The 17,306-nt window shown below is 43.3% G+C and overlaps 1 protein-coding gene across 1 annotated transcript in view; it reads right to left on the minus strand.

The window, feature by feature from the left end:
• Nucleotides 1-17,306, minus strand: part of LOC126263161 (pancreatic triacylglycerol lipase-like) — a 268,537-nt gene that overhangs the window by 186,782 nt on the left and 64,449 nt on the right. Inside the window, exons 3-4 of the mRNA XM_049960238.1 lie at nucleotides 9,299-9,508; nucleotides 123-263 (exon numbers count right to left, since the gene is read on the minus strand). Of these exons, the coding sequence (XP_049816195.1) occupies nucleotides 123-263; nucleotides 9,299-9,304 (147 nt within the window). The 5' untranslated portion in view covers nucleotides 9,305-9,508. The remainder of the gene's footprint in view (nucleotides 1-122; nucleotides 264-9,298; nucleotides 9,509-17,306) is intronic.

Here is a 17,306-nt window from a genome sequence, read left to right on the forward strand (position 1 = left end):
GGTCCTGTCCTACAAGTAATTTTAATCTGCCAGGAAGTTTCAGGTGTTTCGCGTTCCAGTCTTGATTAACGTAAAGGTGCAACTATTTCCGAGCAGAAAGAGTACTGTGGGCTATGGCTGACCACGAGGTGTTTGATCAGGGCGGCTATCTCGAGCGCCACGACGCGGATGTCCTGCGTCGCCTGGAAGTAGTTCACCTCGCCGTCCCACTGCACGATGAACACGTTGCTCGGCTCGCGCTTCAGGAACTCCGCCGCCATCTCCTGCGGAAAGAAACAGCAGTCAACAGCTGTCAGTTTCACTACTCCTCAATCTTGCGCAGTTCATTACACATTGCTAACGTAGGGGTTGCAGCGGCGAAGACGGAAAGTACTTTACCAGCTTTCGTTACAAACAACAAAAATACTGCCTTCTCGTCTTTTCTGTTGAGAAATAACACTTTATCATGACTTCTTTGAATATCGACAGATCACGATTTGAAACTAAACTGAAGCACTCGCATAAGTTCGCACTTGAGTCGGCTTAGAGCCAAGAGGGGCAGGAAATGGACGAATAAGCCTTAAGAATCCAAAATAAACAGCTTTAAAGTGAATACTGTGTTGCTCCACTCCATATGGTCTAGCATGCACCTCCGTGCTACACTGTCCATGAGGTGTCTGGGATACTGCCTGCCCCATTCTTCGATGGTGACCTTCTTCCGTTCAATCAGTATGTTCAAATGGTTCAAATGGCTCTGAGCACAATGGGACTTAACATCTGTGGTCATTAGTCCCCTAGAACTTAGAACTACTTAAACCTAACTAACCTAAGGACATCACACACATCCATGCTCAATCAGTATGTGAGGAAGCTTCCTGTGACTATGCAATGCAGCTTTCAACTCGTACAAAGAATACTCAGCAAGGTTAATCTTAGTAGTTCCATTTAGATGAATCCTGCCTCGTGCTGGAAAGTGTTTACTGCGGTGGGTGCAGTTTGATCGTATATTATCGCATGGAAAGACGAACCAGTCGCCGAAATGTTGACTGTAGCTTTGGACCGTAACTTGGAAGATCCTCCCTCGATACTGCAGAGCCCTCAAATTATTATCGACAGCGATGAGAGTCGTCTGCCATCTGCACACAATATCAGAGAAAAACATGAAAGAACCCGAATGGGAATGAGATTTTTACTCTGCAGCGGAGTGTGCGCTGGTATGAAACCTCCTGGCAGATTAAAACTGTGTGACGACCCGAGACTCGAAGACGGGACCTTTGCATTTCGCAGGCAAATGCTCTGCCAACTGAGCTGCCCACGCACGACTCACAACTCGTCCTCACAGCCTGAACTCTGCCAGTACCACGGCCCCTACCTCCCAAGCTTCTCATAAGCTCTTCTGTGAACCTTGCACAACTAGCACTCCTAGAAGAAGGTAGGAGGCAGGGTACTGACAGAATTGAAGCTGTGAGGACCTGCCGTGAGTGGTGCTTGGCAGAGCACTTGCCCCCGAAAGGGAAGGTCCCGAGTTCGAGTCTCGGTCTGGCACAGTTTTAATCTGCCAGGAAGTTTCATGAAAGAACCACCTCCCACCCGAATCCATAGACTGTTGGCCTGACACTTTCATTGTTACTTGGCCCACTCCACAATCTTCTACAACAATCAACATACATCTGAAACATCTTGCCCTTATCAGCGAAGGCAATCCTGCACCGTTAATATGGTTCCATTCCACGTGTTTCCTTGCCCAATTACTTCCTTTAAAAGGTGCTCGGGAATTTGTACTTTTTTTCATAGTGGTCGCCTACAAGCCAAAAAGGTCCTGTGGAGATGATCCATACTGTCAAGGTCAACACAACCCACAATGCTCAGATGAAACAGTGAAAGGTCATTACACTGTAGACACTCATCACATTTCTAGTTAATAAGTTAATTAATTAAAATAATGAAGGAGAGAAATAATCTGGTGCGATGATGTGTAGAATTTTATCGCCATGCACATGGTAGATCATGGGATATTTCAATTTTAATTAAGAACTGCAGTTAGAATTCTGGGGGCCGTGCAGAGGCAGGTAGCTTCCACAGTCGAATTGGTGGGCTGGAGGACGCCCAAGGAAGCCACGTCGTCATGGCAGGCTTCAGAGCGCGTTTAAGGAAAGTTTTGAAGAACTGATGTAAGGATACAAAAACGCACAGGACAGATATCCCTTGGATTTCAGAAGATGGACGAGTCCAAGGAATGGACGACTGCGGATAGAAAATACTCCAGCAGTAAAACGCGTTTTCATAAGAATAATAGTGAAGCGAATTTTTTTATCAAAGATAGTTCCTAAAGTGTTACCACTGGAGGAACCGATGTAGGACTCTACTATTTTGGCAGAAAAGTAATTGATATAGTGGCTTGTCTGATGTCGATTCAAAAGTTAAAAGTAGGACTGACAGACCATTGTGCTGAGTAGAGCATGTCGAGATTTGACAGAGATAAGACCCATATCAGATGAGAGCCCAATTTAGTTACATCATATGCTTTGTATCTGTTTATTTCTTGTTAAATGAACAATGGCATACATTCACGTAGACAGTCCTTTTAATAGATGTGCTGGTGACAATATCTACAGGCCTAGATGGATGTGGTTTAACTGAACAATTCTAATCGCGCGTCAAACATCATCAGACGACCAACTGTCAGTAAGTGGGATGCAGCTAATTATTCATTTGTGTACTGGTTCGGTGTTGCTCCACATTGTCGACAATGGCCACGTAGTCAAGACTGGAAGGATTAGCGTAGTTTGTGTTCTGGAAAAATCGTCTGCCTTATTGCCAGCAGATTCCAAAACTCTCCTCATGGGTCGTGTTTAGGTCCCTCGTGGCAGAACAGCAAAGTGATGGTAATGTTATGACCGAGTAGGCTTTCGACACCGTTCCTCACAAGCGTCTTCTAATCAAAAAGCGTGCCTACGGAGTATCGCCTCAGTTGTGCGACTGGATTCGTGATTTCCTGTCAGAAAGGTCACATTTCGTAGTAATAGACGGAAAGTCATCGAGTGAAACAGAAGTAATAGCTGGCGTTCCCCAAGGAACTGTTATAGGTCCTCTATTGTTCCTGACATAGGAGACAATCTGACTAGCCGTCTTAGATTGTTTGCAGATGATGCTGTCATTTACCGTCTTTTAAAGTCATCAGATGATCAAAACGACTTGCAAAATGATTTAGATAAGATATATGTATGGTGCGAAAAGTGGCAATTGACCCTGAATAAAGAAAAGTGCGAAGTTATTCACATGAGTTCTACAAGAAATCAGCTAAATTTCGATTACGCCATATGTCACACAAATCTTAGGGCTAACAATTCAACTAAATACTTAGGGATTACAATTACAAATAACCTAAATTGGAACGATCACATAGATATTATTGTGGGTAGATCAAACCAAAGACTGCGATTCATTGGCAGAACACTGAGAAGGTACAACAGGTCTACCAAAGTGACTGCTTACACTACGCATGTCCGCCCTATTCTGGAGTACTGCTGTGCGGTGTGGGATCCGCATCAGGTGGGACTGACGGATGACATCGAAAAAGTACAAAGAAGGGCAGCTCGTTTTGTATTATCGCGAAATAGGGGAGATACGTGAATTGGAGTGGCAATCATTAAACCAAAGGCGTTTTTCGTTGGGACGGGATCTTCTCATGAAATTTCAACCACCAGTTTTCTCCTCCGATTGCAAAAACATTCTGTTGGCACCCACCTACATAGGGAGAAATGATCATCACGATAAAATAAGAGAAATCAGGGCTCGCACGGAAAAATTTAAGTGCTCGTTTCTCCCGCGTGCCGTTCGAAAGTGGAACGGTAGAGAGACAGCATGAAGGTGTTTCATTGAACCCTCTGCCAGGCTCTTTATTGTGAGTAGCAGAGTAATCACGTAGATGTAGATGTAGCTAAATTCGGCAGGGTATAGTTGTTACGTCAGTAGGAATTAGTTTCTGTCTCGTAACCTCCCTAAATTCTGCTGAGTGCTAGTGTCTACTTTGCATTAATGCTGTAAATTCTGTACACCAAGTTAACTGGAAGACAAAGGGCCTCGGAAATGTGATGAATTTTATCATATTAAGTTGTTTTTGTAGTTAGGAAGGTTTAGTTAGGTGCACAGACGGGTGTAGGGCTTAACTACAGCTGCATCATAAGTAAGGACAAACGAGGGACGCGGTATCTAGTGGTGGGTCTGTATTGAGAGAAAATCCTGCACAGCTGTTAGGTCACTGCTTACCGCCACACGCAGGTTGTTCCATATTGTCTTGCAGAAGTGACGTGGAGCTCCTTGAGTGCGAGGTCGCATAGGGGCAAAGATGTTTATGGCATTCGACGCCGCACATATTGTCGACCATGCAAGAGCAATATTGGCTGCTAACGGCAAAAGGGGGCGAGACTGGGAGGGGGGAGCGTATTGAAATGTTGAGCACAGCATGAGGCTACCGAGTGTAGTTGAGTTGCTTAGTCGACGTGTAACTCACAACAGTGTTACAGTGCTAGAAGTGCTGATACAAAGCAGAGCAATGACAACAATAAACAAAACAAACACTGCATTATATCTACACCAACACTTGCTGAAGTTGAAATTTCGTCAGAAGGGAACCCGAGGAATTTCGCAGAGTGAGAGAAAAGTGGCAGATGAAATATTAGCGTTTCTGCAAGATGAGTCAGTGGAAAGTGGGGTGTCCTATACGCTCAACTGTACGGGCAACGTACCTGAGGATTACAATGCTGATGATACGTACTTCACAAGTGAAAGTGATATTGAAACAGGTGTCGAGCCATGTACTTCATCGTATCGGAAAGGGAGCCACAAATCGCATCTCCAGTGAAACGTAGTAAAGGATAATCATTGTCCAGGGGCCGTCCGGTGTGGCCGAGCGGTTCTAGGCGCTACAGTCTGGAACCGCGCGACCACTACTGTCGCAGGTTCGAATCCTGCCTTGGGCATGGATGTGTGTGATGTCCTTAGGTTAGTTCGGTTTAAGTAGTTCTAAGTTCTAGGGGACTGATCTCCACAGCAGTTAAGTCCCATTGTGCTCAGAGCCATTTGAACCATTGTCCATGGAACGGGTACTAAACATAATTATGTCCATGAAAGATCATCTGGAGTATAGTAAAAAGAAAGTTATGAACAGATTCAGAAGAAGTCTGCACCAGTATGACCATGTAGTGCATAAGGAAAACTATGAATATTCAAGGGACGACCAGGCGCTCTTGTTACAGAAACTGGTGTTTGCGCATTTCGAGGATTGTCTATACAATTTGCAGGATGTGCTTGATAGTTAAGCACAACAAACTGCGCACAGCATAGATTACAATGACGTCAAGGGAAGCCGTGGATGGTTGCATAGCTTCAAACAGTGCTACAGAATTGGAAGACATAAGAGAACGAAATTTCAAACAAAGCATCAACTTGACGATGCTCAACAAACTGCGGAATCGGCTTGAAAATTTGCACATGAGATAGACAAACTCATTACATCGTTCAGTAAGGAATTTGTTTCCAACTCCGACCAATCAGGATTTAAAGAGGAAATGCAAATAAAAGGAAATTAGGGGTATCAAGAGAGGTGAATCAAAATCAAGTAACATCTGTACCTTAACACACGCGTATAGAATTATGCCATCTGTTAATCTGGATGCCAAATTAGCTGCAAAGCTATTTATTGTGCTGTGAGAAGTTGGGGGTGCTCTGTCCCCTACGATTACTTCTCGTGTGCGTGATCCAGAAAAGGCAATAGGGAATACTTACGTCGTAGCAAGCAAGAGTGGGAAAACTGGCCTAAGAGAACTACAACTATGGTATGAGCACTGCTCTTGACCAATAGGTGGTAAATATATCTTGCTCTTGCTTGATTCCTAGGCTACGTATAAAGCGTGTAACATTGCAGTTCATACCATCTGGACCATTGGACAAATTCAGCCTCAGTATGTTTATTTCTTCTGTGCCTACAAAATTCTGCATCCACACCTTACAGAATGTCCAGTTTCACGATAATCTCCACGACAGACTGTTTCGCATTCGGTTGCATGCCATCACATTCCATCAGTTCCCATCACCCCCTTACACGAATATCATTCTACATGCACTCTTTAAGTGTGGCTACCTAACTGAACGTCCTGCACAGTTTGTAACTCCCAAGGGCTCCGCCTCCGATCTTGATGGTGCGAACCTTTGTGATCACTATGGCGCGTTCTTTTTCATTCGGTGTCCATGATGCAAGTTAATGTTTGATTTGAACATTTCTTGAATGTTGACGATTTACATTTTGCGAAGTGTAATACATACGTCCCAGAGATGGTTAATCTCTGCACCTTCCGGACACATTTTTTGTCGCCCTACTGATGCACATGGTGAGCCATTAGCAGCTAATATTTTTCCTGTCATAACTGTTATAACAACTCGCGGTTCTAGGCGCTCAGTCCGGAATCGCGCGAGTGCTACCGTCGCAGGTTCGAATCCTGCCTCGGGCATGGATGTGTGTGTTGTCCTTAGGTTAGTTAGGTTTAAGTAGTTCTAAGTTCTAGGGGACTGATGATCACAGATGTTAAGTCCCATAGAGCTCAGAGCCATTTGTTATAACAATACTTTCAGATGACCCCTACTAAAGCCTGAGCCTGCAACCTCGGACCCAAAGGGTTCCTTTTGAGTTTTTGGCTGGTCCTGCCTCTTAGTGTAAACCGATGCATTTAAATTGCCAGAACAAAGCATCCGAGGAGGTTTGTGCAAGGCTAGTTTTATTTTTATTAGTCTCAAATTGGTAAGCCGTAATAAACTGTGAGGAAATCAACCATGTTTCATAGTAGGCTTCTAAAAGGCAGTGCGCAGTTGTATTGAATTCTCTTTAGACTGCGTACAAATCATAAATTCTAGATAGCGGTCATCAGTCGATGTCATTAGTCACGGACAACCGCTATGAATGTACTCCTATTCAGAGGGTAATTACCAGTGCGGGCAATCCTTCTTGCCGTCAAATGACAATGCGTGATATATGTATGCTTCAAACGACACTTCGAAGGATGTTGGTTGATTGAACAATGGACGCAAGTTACGTTGGCCCGTTTATTATGGAGACAAAGCGCGATCTGTTCAACTGCTTTGAGAATGTAGATCTAATTTTACATCCATTACAGACGTGGTTCTGCGTAGTTATTTCAAAAAGATGTTGAGAAAGTTTACAATAAAAACACAAGCAATGCATTTCATGTGTGTTATGTAAAACTCTTTCAGGAGTTTATAACATTTAGCTAAACCGTAGCCATACCGCAGCCATAATGCAGCCGTAACGTAATTCTACCCACGCATAGAGAAAATACACTACTGGTCATTAAAATTGCTACACCACGAAGATGACGTGCTACAGACGCGAAATTTAACCGATAGGAAGCAGATGCTGTGATATGCAAATGATTAGCTTTTCAGAGCTTTCACACAACGTTGGCGCAGGTGGCAACAACTACAAAGTGCTGACATGAGGAAAGTTTCCAGCCGATTTCTCATACACAAACAGCAATTGACCGGCGTTGCCTGGTGAAACGTTGTTGTGATGCCTCGTGAAAGGAGGAGAAATGCGTACCATCACGTTCCCGACTTTGATAAAGGTCGGATTGTAGCCTATGGCGATTGCGGTTCATCGTATCGCGACATTGCTGCTCGCGTTGGTCGAGATCCAATGACTGTTAGCAGAATATGGAATCGGTGGGTTCAGGGGGGTAATACGGAACGCTGTGCTGGATCCCAACGGCCTCGTATCACTAGCAGTCGGGATGACAGGCATCTTAATCCGCATGGCTGTAACGGATCGTGCAGCCACATCTCGATCCCTGAGTCAACAGATGGGGACGTTTGCAAGACAACAACCATTTGCACGAACAGTTCGACGACGTTTGCAGCAGCATGGACTATCAGCTCGGAGACCATGGCTGCGGTTACCCTTGACGCTGCATCACAGACAGGAGCGCCTGCGATGGTGTACTCAACGACGAACCTGGGTACACGAATGGCAAAACGTCATTTTTTCGGATGAAGCCAGGTTCTGTTTACAACATCATGATGGTCGCAACCGTGTTTGGCGACATCGCGGTGAACGCAAATTGGAAGCGTTTAATCGTCATCGCCATACTGGCGTATGGCCCGGCATGATGGTATGGGGTGCCATTGGTTACACGTCTCGGTCACCTCTTGTTCGCATTGACGGCACTTTAAACAGTGGACGTTACATTTTAGATGTGTTACGACCCGTGGTTCTACCCTTCATTCTATCCCTGCGAAACCCTAAATTTCAGCAGGATAATGCACGACCGCACATTGCAGGTCCTTTACGGGCCTTTCTGGATACATAAAATGTTCGACTGCTGCCCTGGCCAGCACATTCTCCAGATCTCTCACCAATTGAAAACGTTTGGTCAATGGTGGCCGAGCAACTGGCTCGTCACAATACGCCAGTCACTACTCTTGATGAACTGTGGTATCGTGTTGAAGCTGCATGGGCAGCTGTACCTGTACACGCCATCCAAGCTCTGTTTGACTCAATGCCCAGGCGTATCAAGGCCGTTATTACGGCCAGAGGTGGTTGTTCTGGGTACTGATTTCTCAGGATCTATGCACCCTAATTGCGTGAAAATGTAATCAAATGTCAGTTCTAGTATAATATATTTGTCCAATGAATAGCCGTTCATCATCTGCATTTCTTCTTGGTGTAGCAAATGGCCAGTAGTGTATTACGGTTATGACACTGAGTTTCATAATTCTCTTAAGACAGGCCGTCATCACACTCTTTTACACTGTTATAGCAATGTTCAAACCATAGTTTCACCTAATAGTAATGTCGTGGTGCTTGCACTCTGCAGCTGTGCATCTGCACGACGTATACACGGACCCTCTCTGCACACTAAAGACTATTGTAACGTAATCGGCAACTAAACTAAAACCGCGGCGCAAATACCGAGTTGCACTTAACAGTGTGAGCACATAATTTGAAATGTTCAAAGAAGGATAAGGCTGCGAGGGAACGATAGTAAAATTACGGTAGACTGTTTTATTGTGCATAAGTTTTAAAACAGGCACACTCTGCTGCTGAGTGAAAGGTTCATTATGAAAGCAGTAGTGTAGTCTTAATATTCAGTGAGGTCTATAAATGGCTGTTTCTCAAGTGAAGGTGGTACCCGGGAACCAATACAGAGCGCAAAAGAACAGGTGTATTACAAGGACAGGAAGACTTAGACGGCGGCAATAAACCAGGTAGAAGCAGATGGCCACACAAACAGCGATCGTGGTCGCTCACCTTCATCCAGGTGGAGAGGGCGCCCCTCCAGCCGTGCACGATTATCCTGGTGGGCAGCGAGCAGTCCACGTTCTCGTACAGTGCCTCTGGCGATGCCCAGTTGATCTCCAGCTTGGACTTCTCCTCTGTCTTGGCCGTCGTAGTGGGAGCGGCGGTAGCGCCGTCTCTTTCTGCAGGCGGATTCAGTAGTAGCGGCCAGACTCGGACACCCTGTGTATTGAACGACAAACGCATTTGCTTCAAACTTCCATCATTTCAGCCAACTGCACAAGATGAAGTACCACAACAGGGACTTTACATTTCATGAAATGTATAACTGCGAATACGGCACATTTTATTGGAAACAAATGAAAATCTGTGCCGGATCGGGACTCGAATACGCACTACCCAATTTACGTGGGCGGTCGCGTTAACCTTATTATCCGAGCACGCTTCACGGGCAGACACAAACTACCATACGTCGCTGTGCCTGCTACCCACAGTGCTCGATCGGTTATGTGATTCTCGCACAGCGAGAGATTTATTTAGTTTCCTGGTCAGGTTGGCTTGACTTTGGCATGAAATACACTGACGGGAAAAAACCGCAATCCCGAAGCACGATTTGAGTATAGTAATGAAATTTCTGGAATTCTTTTGGCTAGGTAACATATTTAAGTGATCAACAAGGTATGATCGCGAGATAAGTTATTGCAAATGTGAAATGCTTGTACATTAATAAACAGTGTAACCGCCAGGATGTTGAATGCAAGCATGCAAACGTGCATACATTATGCCGCACATGTGCTAGGTATCAGCCAGCCGGGGTAGCCGAGCGGTTCTAGCGCTACAGTCTGGAGCTGCGAGACCGCTACGGTCGCAGGTTCGAATCCTGCCTCGGGCATGGATGTGTATGAAGTCCTTAGGTTAGTTAGGTTTAAGTAGTTCTATGTTCTAGGGACTGATGACCTTAGAAGTTAAGTCCCATAGTGCTCAGAGCCATTTGTGCCAGGTGTCAGATTGTGGGATGGAGTCCCGTGCTTGTTTCACTTGGCTGATCAATAGAGTGACGGTTAGGGCTGTTTGTGGATGATGCTGGAGTTGTCATCAGATGATGCCCCATGTGTGCTCGAGTGGAGGCAGATGTGGTGATCGACCAGGCCAAGGCAACATGTTGACACTCTGTAGAGCACGTCGGGTTACAACAGCGGTATGTGGGCGAGCATTATCCTCTTGGAAAACACCCTCTGGAATATTGTTCATGCCGCGCGGGATTAGCCTAGCGATCTCAGGCGCTGCAGTCATGGACTGTGCGGCTGGTCCCGGCGGAGGTTCGAGTCCTCCCTCGGGAATGGGTGTGTGTGTTTGTCTTAGGATAATTTAGGTTAAGTAGTATGTAAGCTTAGGGACACATGACCTTAGCAGTTAAGTCCCATAAGATTTCACACACATTTGAAGAACATTTGAATATTGTTCATGAATGTCAGCACAACAGATCGTATCACCAGACTGAAGTCAGGGTGCGTGGGACATCCTCGAGAGTGCTCCTGCTGTCATACGAAACTGCACCCCAGACCATAGCTCCAGGTGTACATCGAGTGTGTCTAGCACGCAGACACGTTGGTTTCGGGCCCTCAACTAGCGTCCTCCTAACAAAATACGACCATCACTGGCACCGAGGCAGAACCGACATTCATCAGAATACACAGCATACCTCCACCTGCCCTCCAATGAGCTCTCGCTTGACACCGCTGAAGTCGCAAATGGCGGTGGTCTGAGGTCAGTGGAATGCACGTTACAGGGCGTCTGGCTCGGACGCAGCTGCAGTACGATGTGCCAGAGCCATCCGACGAATACTACGGTCTTCCCTCTCGATAGTGGCACGTAGCCGCCCGGAGCACAGTCTTCTTGCGACCGTACATTCTCGTCACCACCGCCGCCACCAGTCATGTACAGTTTCTACATTCCTGTCAAGTCTTTTTGCAATATCGCACAAGGAACATCCAGCTTCTTGTAGCTCTGTCATACGAGTTCGTTCAAACTCTGTGAGGTGTTGATAACGGAGTCTTTGTCGCCTTGAAGTTACTCTTGACTTACATCAACACACCACGTCCAGTAGCAAAGATAAATAATCCTTTCGACGGCTACAGTGTATATTTAAAGTAAACCTGATTTGCATCCTCGTAGTCGCGCTACTAGCGCCACTCTCATGCAACTGACGTGAATGTAAACAGACATCATCTTCCAAATGGAGAAACACGTCTACCAACTTTCCTTTATGTCACACAACTCCTTCGTGGTGTTGCGATTTTTTTTTTTCCATCTGTGTACTTCAGTGCAGTGTCTGTAAAGTTCGATGTAATTTTCCTTCGCACATGCATGCATGTCGGAAGATACAGATACATTAGGCAAACTGTGAAATGATTATTTTGAAAGGACTTGGGTGAATTCCTTCCTCATCCTTCTATAGTATGGGCTTGTGCCCCGCCTCTAATTACTTCGTTGTCGAAACACGCTGAATACGGCTCCTTTTTATTTTGTGACTCCACTGCTAAGATCTCTTCGTCGAGTATTTTGCGAAATCAGTGCACTTTCTTGTTGAGAACGTCTTCTTGTTGTAAAGTGCCGTGAAAGCATGCAAGTATCTACACTTACATTCACGGTTCATATCGCTGGGATCTTAAACCACTGTCAGTCACTACCTTCCCTGTCCCACTCGCAAATGCAGCTAGGAAAAAGCAATTGTCAATAAGCTCCCGTACGAAACCTTGACTTCTCTCGTCTTCAGAGTCCTTGCAGGATACGTCTCTTAGTGACAGTAGGATCGTTTTGTAATCTATCACAAATGCCAGTTCTCCAAACTTTCCTAACAGTGTTTCCAGAAAAGAATTTCTTCTTCTCTCCTAGGTACCCTATTTGAGTTCACGCCATGTTTCCTTAATACTAGCGTATTAAGAACGGGAAAGGAAGATTAGGATCTAACGTCTCGTCGACATCAAGTTCATCAGACACGTAGCAAAAGCTGGAGTAATTCAAGGATGGGGAAGGAAATCGATCGTGCCTTTGCAAAGGAACCATCCCAACATTTGCCTGGAGCGATTTGGGGAACTCACGGAAAACCTAATCAGTGTAGCTGGACACAGATTTGAACCGTCATCCTCCCTAATGCGAGTTCAGTGTGATAACCAGTGCACCACCTCGCTCGGTCCTCGCGTGCCGATCGAACACACCAGGAACAAATCTGGCAGCACTTCTCTGAATTGCTCCGATGTCTTCTTTTAATCTGACGTCAGCGGTATCCTAAACACTAGAGCAATACTCAAGTACGGGTCTAACAAGTGTTCTGTATGCTGCCCCCTTTATAGATGAGCTACACGTTCCTATAATTCTCCCAAAACATCGAAATCGACCATTCGCTTTCGCTACAACCAATCTTAGGCGCTAATTTTATTTCATGTCACTTTCTAACATTACACGTAGATATAATGGACTGTCAAATTAAAGTGAGACAGATGGAAAAAGGTATGTAAATGGTTTATTTTCTCAAAACTAATAACCATAGCTGTTTATGCATTTAGCCCACTGTGAAACATAACAGTCAATGCCTTCATGGAATAATGTTTGCAGTTGCCTAAGGAACCATGATTTTACCGAGACTGCATCCCTTCGTCCGAAGCAAATCAAAAGCGGGGTGGAAGAGAATTTTGAGGGAAGCTGGTTCTTGGCCGCCACACGACTCGATCGCATACTTTGCTGCACTTGTCGCAGGGTAATTTAATTCGTAGTTTCACTTGTCTGGCCATCGTGACAAACAATTTTTTTTTTGATCGGTCTCCATGGCGGAGCCCATCTCCATGCAATGGAACTGACAATGAGTAGCAGCTGTCAGCAGCACGCCGCCTTGCGCAATACTATCGGTAATATGCGCAGCTCTGCCCTATAGGGTTTCATTTGAATTTTTAGGAGCCCAAAATTTGAATTGAGGTTTCTCAGTGGTAGCATCCGTAGAACCACTTTGCCTTCTTAGGTGATTTCGTGGTACGGCTTCCGATTACCCTCTTGTTTAAGGATATTATACATTTCACCTGTTCTTTTTGCTTCCCCTTCGCATAATAGAGAACCACACTAGATTCCATGCAGTGTCGTCTGTAAAGTTTCTTGCCAACACCTCTACCAAGCGAGGACTATTTACAAATTTGGTTTACGTTAATATACATGAATGTTCTTTGTATAAATTCATGATCAATTTTGTGTTCCATTAAAACTTTTGGATGGCATTTATCTGTTAACAGTCACACTCACCGGAATCCGTCCCAATCATCATTTTGGGAGGAAAACTTTGATCAATTAATGTATGAAAAATTATATAAGATGCTTGCCACCGCACGTAAGATTTATATCTGGGCCATTATAAGATTCCGTTACATACCTTACGCAGATTCAATATAAGCACAAGTCGGAGTGTTTTGCATAACATCGTGATTCAGCCCCATAACCTGCATATCAGTTATGGGTCGCACGATAGCAAACACGTGGCTAGTTTCCATATTTGTGACCCTTCCCTTAGGATTCGTACCACACGGATCACAATGATACACTTTATGTTCTTTTCCTCTCCTTCATTAATTACCTAACTTATTTTTTTTAATCCACATTAGATTAAATCTGGGGGCGCCTGTGTGCTACTTCTTATGTTTCCTTTATCTTTTCTTTAGCGAGTTACCTTCCATGGTGACTCAAGGGTTTGTGATTTCTCCACCACATCCATGAAGATTGTCATATATCAGCATTGTGAACAGTGTCATTAACTTGTATCAGATTTCTGTTTGGGTAGGTGTTATTCTTAGAGAAGAAAAGTTTCTTTGATTATTGTCTCAAGAAAAGAATGGTAGATTATTATATCCGTTCTGTGTTATTCCACTAACTACAGCCAATTCCGAATAAAGAATGTAATCTTTAACGGCCATCAACAGCTGATGAAACGGAAAATGCTATGAGTATTGTAACAACATAAGTGAAGTCATTACACATTTATTTTGTACCGACGATGTGCTTTATCACACGATACTGGCCTTACTTTTCCTTAGTTTCCCACTTCATAAACGTAGTAAACCACTGTTCCAGAATTCTCTCGCAGTTGCGTCTGTAAAACATGTTAGTGAGGTGAGACTATGTAAACGCCTCTGAGTTTGGCAAAAGAAGCAAATTTTAACATGGCAACAAGAAAAACGTGCAGGTTTTACTCAAAATTCCCCCTCATGACACTTCTCTGAAAGCTACAAATGGTTAACAAACTAGGCGAAAATAAATTGCTGCCTTTCCGGTACCTCAAAAAACAGGTGACAGATCTTTCTGAATGGTCACCATGAAAATTTGGGTGTGATGGTGCCCTATCGAATATTTACATAAGATGTGAGTGTAGGCTTCGGTTTAGAATGGCACTTCCCCTCCAGCACTCAGCATTTCCCCTACATCCCCCACCACTACCACTCTCCCCACACGTGCCCTGCTGCTGCGCATCTACCACTACATTATTCGGTGTACACCATGACAGTTAGCGATAAATAATGCTAGGGCAGCACGTGCCAGAGCCACTCCCGTCGCGTGACAGACAGCTTTTGACATGAATCGGGCGACTTTCACTGTGCAACGAACTTCATTTATCGCGTAACGAAACGAGCGATTCGCTGCCATGCCGCATATGCTAAACAAACTGCTACGAACTTTGAAGTTTCACCTACAATCCGAATAAGGTCGAATAATTTCCAATAAAATTAACATTGATAGTATTTTTTCTAACCAGTTGTGAAAGGATACACAGGTTATCAGTAATGTGTTGTTCACTAGCGAAATATTTTGTGGCTGTACATAGTGATGAAAATACAGAGACATATAACATTTTCTACCACTTTTGATGTGATGAAGAGGCTGTTAGGATGGTAGTTGTGTTGACTGGAAAGAAGAGTAATGGGTATTTTGATAAGTGATTTTCTGGAAATTGCTGTGAGGTAGTTAAGTTTATTTTACTGAAATGAAATATTTATGATTATAGCTATGAGGTGTTGTTTATGTGGAAATAAGTGGACGAAAACAGAGCAAGGAATTATTATTTGAAGTGTATACTGAGATGAAGATAGTAAATGTGATTAATGTTGCAAACGGATAATGAGATTTATGTTGTTTGTATACGAGAGATGATAATTATAAAATTTATGATGCATACTATAATAGAATAAGGCAATGGTTATGATTATTCATGTACAGAAAATGTAAATGAGTAATGGTTAGAGCATAGGGACATTGTTTCTTGTTATAGTCAACTGTTATGCCATGTGGACGCTTGATTATAACTGTATAAGATACGTTTTTTAAAAGATGTGGCTAGATGACAATAATAAATGAAGGTAATGTGACTTGAGACAACACACTTACTTCGTTAATGTGGAGTTTATAATTATCTGATGAAAATTATTCAAGCTTTTTACTAAACATACAGTATCATTTTCTTTAACAGAACAACATCATATGTAACAGTTAAGCAAGTTTTACAGTAATTCGAGAAGTGTACATTTTTGTCTCTGTTTCTGCATGAAAAATGTTTTCCAGTGATTTGCCTCACCATTGATTGCTACTCTGTATTGTGACACTCTCTTTTAACATATGGTATCTCACTGAACTTTTTGTAACTTGTCTTTGTGTAGTGTCTATTTTCTTGCTTATATTCACAAATGACATTTTTTTTATTTGTATATACCTACATGCAAACAAAATTTAACTTCTGCTGAATCCCGTAGAACTAATTTGGCTTTTCTCTGTCTAACAGATAAACTTTTCATATTTGTGAAACGATACCATAACAATATTGTCAAACAGTTTAGGTGTTTGAGAAATATTGGAAGTGAAGATGACATGTATAGGCAATACACTCAGAACGAGGGGAAAAATCACTAATAGAAAGGAGATGCAGGAAGTATGATGATGATTTTTTACTTTTCAGCTATATTTTTCTTTTTGTTTTGCCAGGACATAGGATAGGGTTCTTACATATATTTTTTTCTATGAACATATGTGACATTGCAGACTGCCTTCTAGCATTTACATATGGTGCAACATAATAAAATGCATTGCTTTAGTTTAAACAATTTTCTGGTTGAGTTTACTTGTTACATTTATGTTATTTATTGCGATTTTTTTTTCTAATGCATGTTCCCTGTATAAATTGTTACTACAGGATTCAGTGCTGTTGATATAATAATTATGTTAAGTGTAGCAGTGTAGTCAGCTCTGTAGAATCAAGAAAAATGTGTAGCAAGTCATGAAAGATGTGTCTGGAGACGGCAAACAGAAAAAGGTAAGAGGGAAACTTGTACAACATATACATCAGCAAGAAAATAGTTGTTGTTGTTGTTGTGGTCTCCTGTCCTGTTTGATGCAGCTCTCCATGCTACTCTATCCTGTGCAAGCTTCTTCATCTCCCAGTACCCACTGCAGACTACATCCATCTGAATCCGCTTAGGGGATTCATCTCTTAGCCTCCCTCTACGATTTTTACCCTCCACGCCACCCTACAATACTAAACTGGTGAACCCTCGATGTCTCAGAACATGTCCTACAAACCGATCCCTTCTTCTAGTCAAGTTGTGCCACAAACTCCTCTTCTCCCCAATTCTATTCAATACCTCCTCATTAGTTATGTGATCTACCCATCTAATCTTCAGCATTCTTCTGTAGCACCACATTTCGAAAGCTTCTGTTCCCTTCTTGTCTATACTATTTATCGTCCACGTTTCAGTTCAATACATGGCTACACTCCACACAAATACTTTCAGAAACAACTTCCTGACACTTAAATCAATACTCGATGTTAACAAATTTCTCTTCTTCACAAACGTTTTCCTTGCCATTGCCAGTCTACATTTTATATCCTCTCTACTTCGACCACCATCAGTTATTTTGCTCCCAAAATAGCAAAACTCCTTTACTACTTTAAGTGTCTCACTTGATAATCTAATTCCCTCAGCATCACTCGACT

This window comes from Schistocerca nitens, chromosome 1 (genome assembly GCF_023898315.1).
Source record: "Schistocerca nitens isolate TAMUIC-IGC-003100 chromosome 1, iqSchNite1.1, whole genome shotgun sequence".
Classification (NCBI taxonomy): Eukaryota; Metazoa; Arthropoda; class Insecta; order Orthoptera; family Acrididae; genus Schistocerca; species Schistocerca nitens.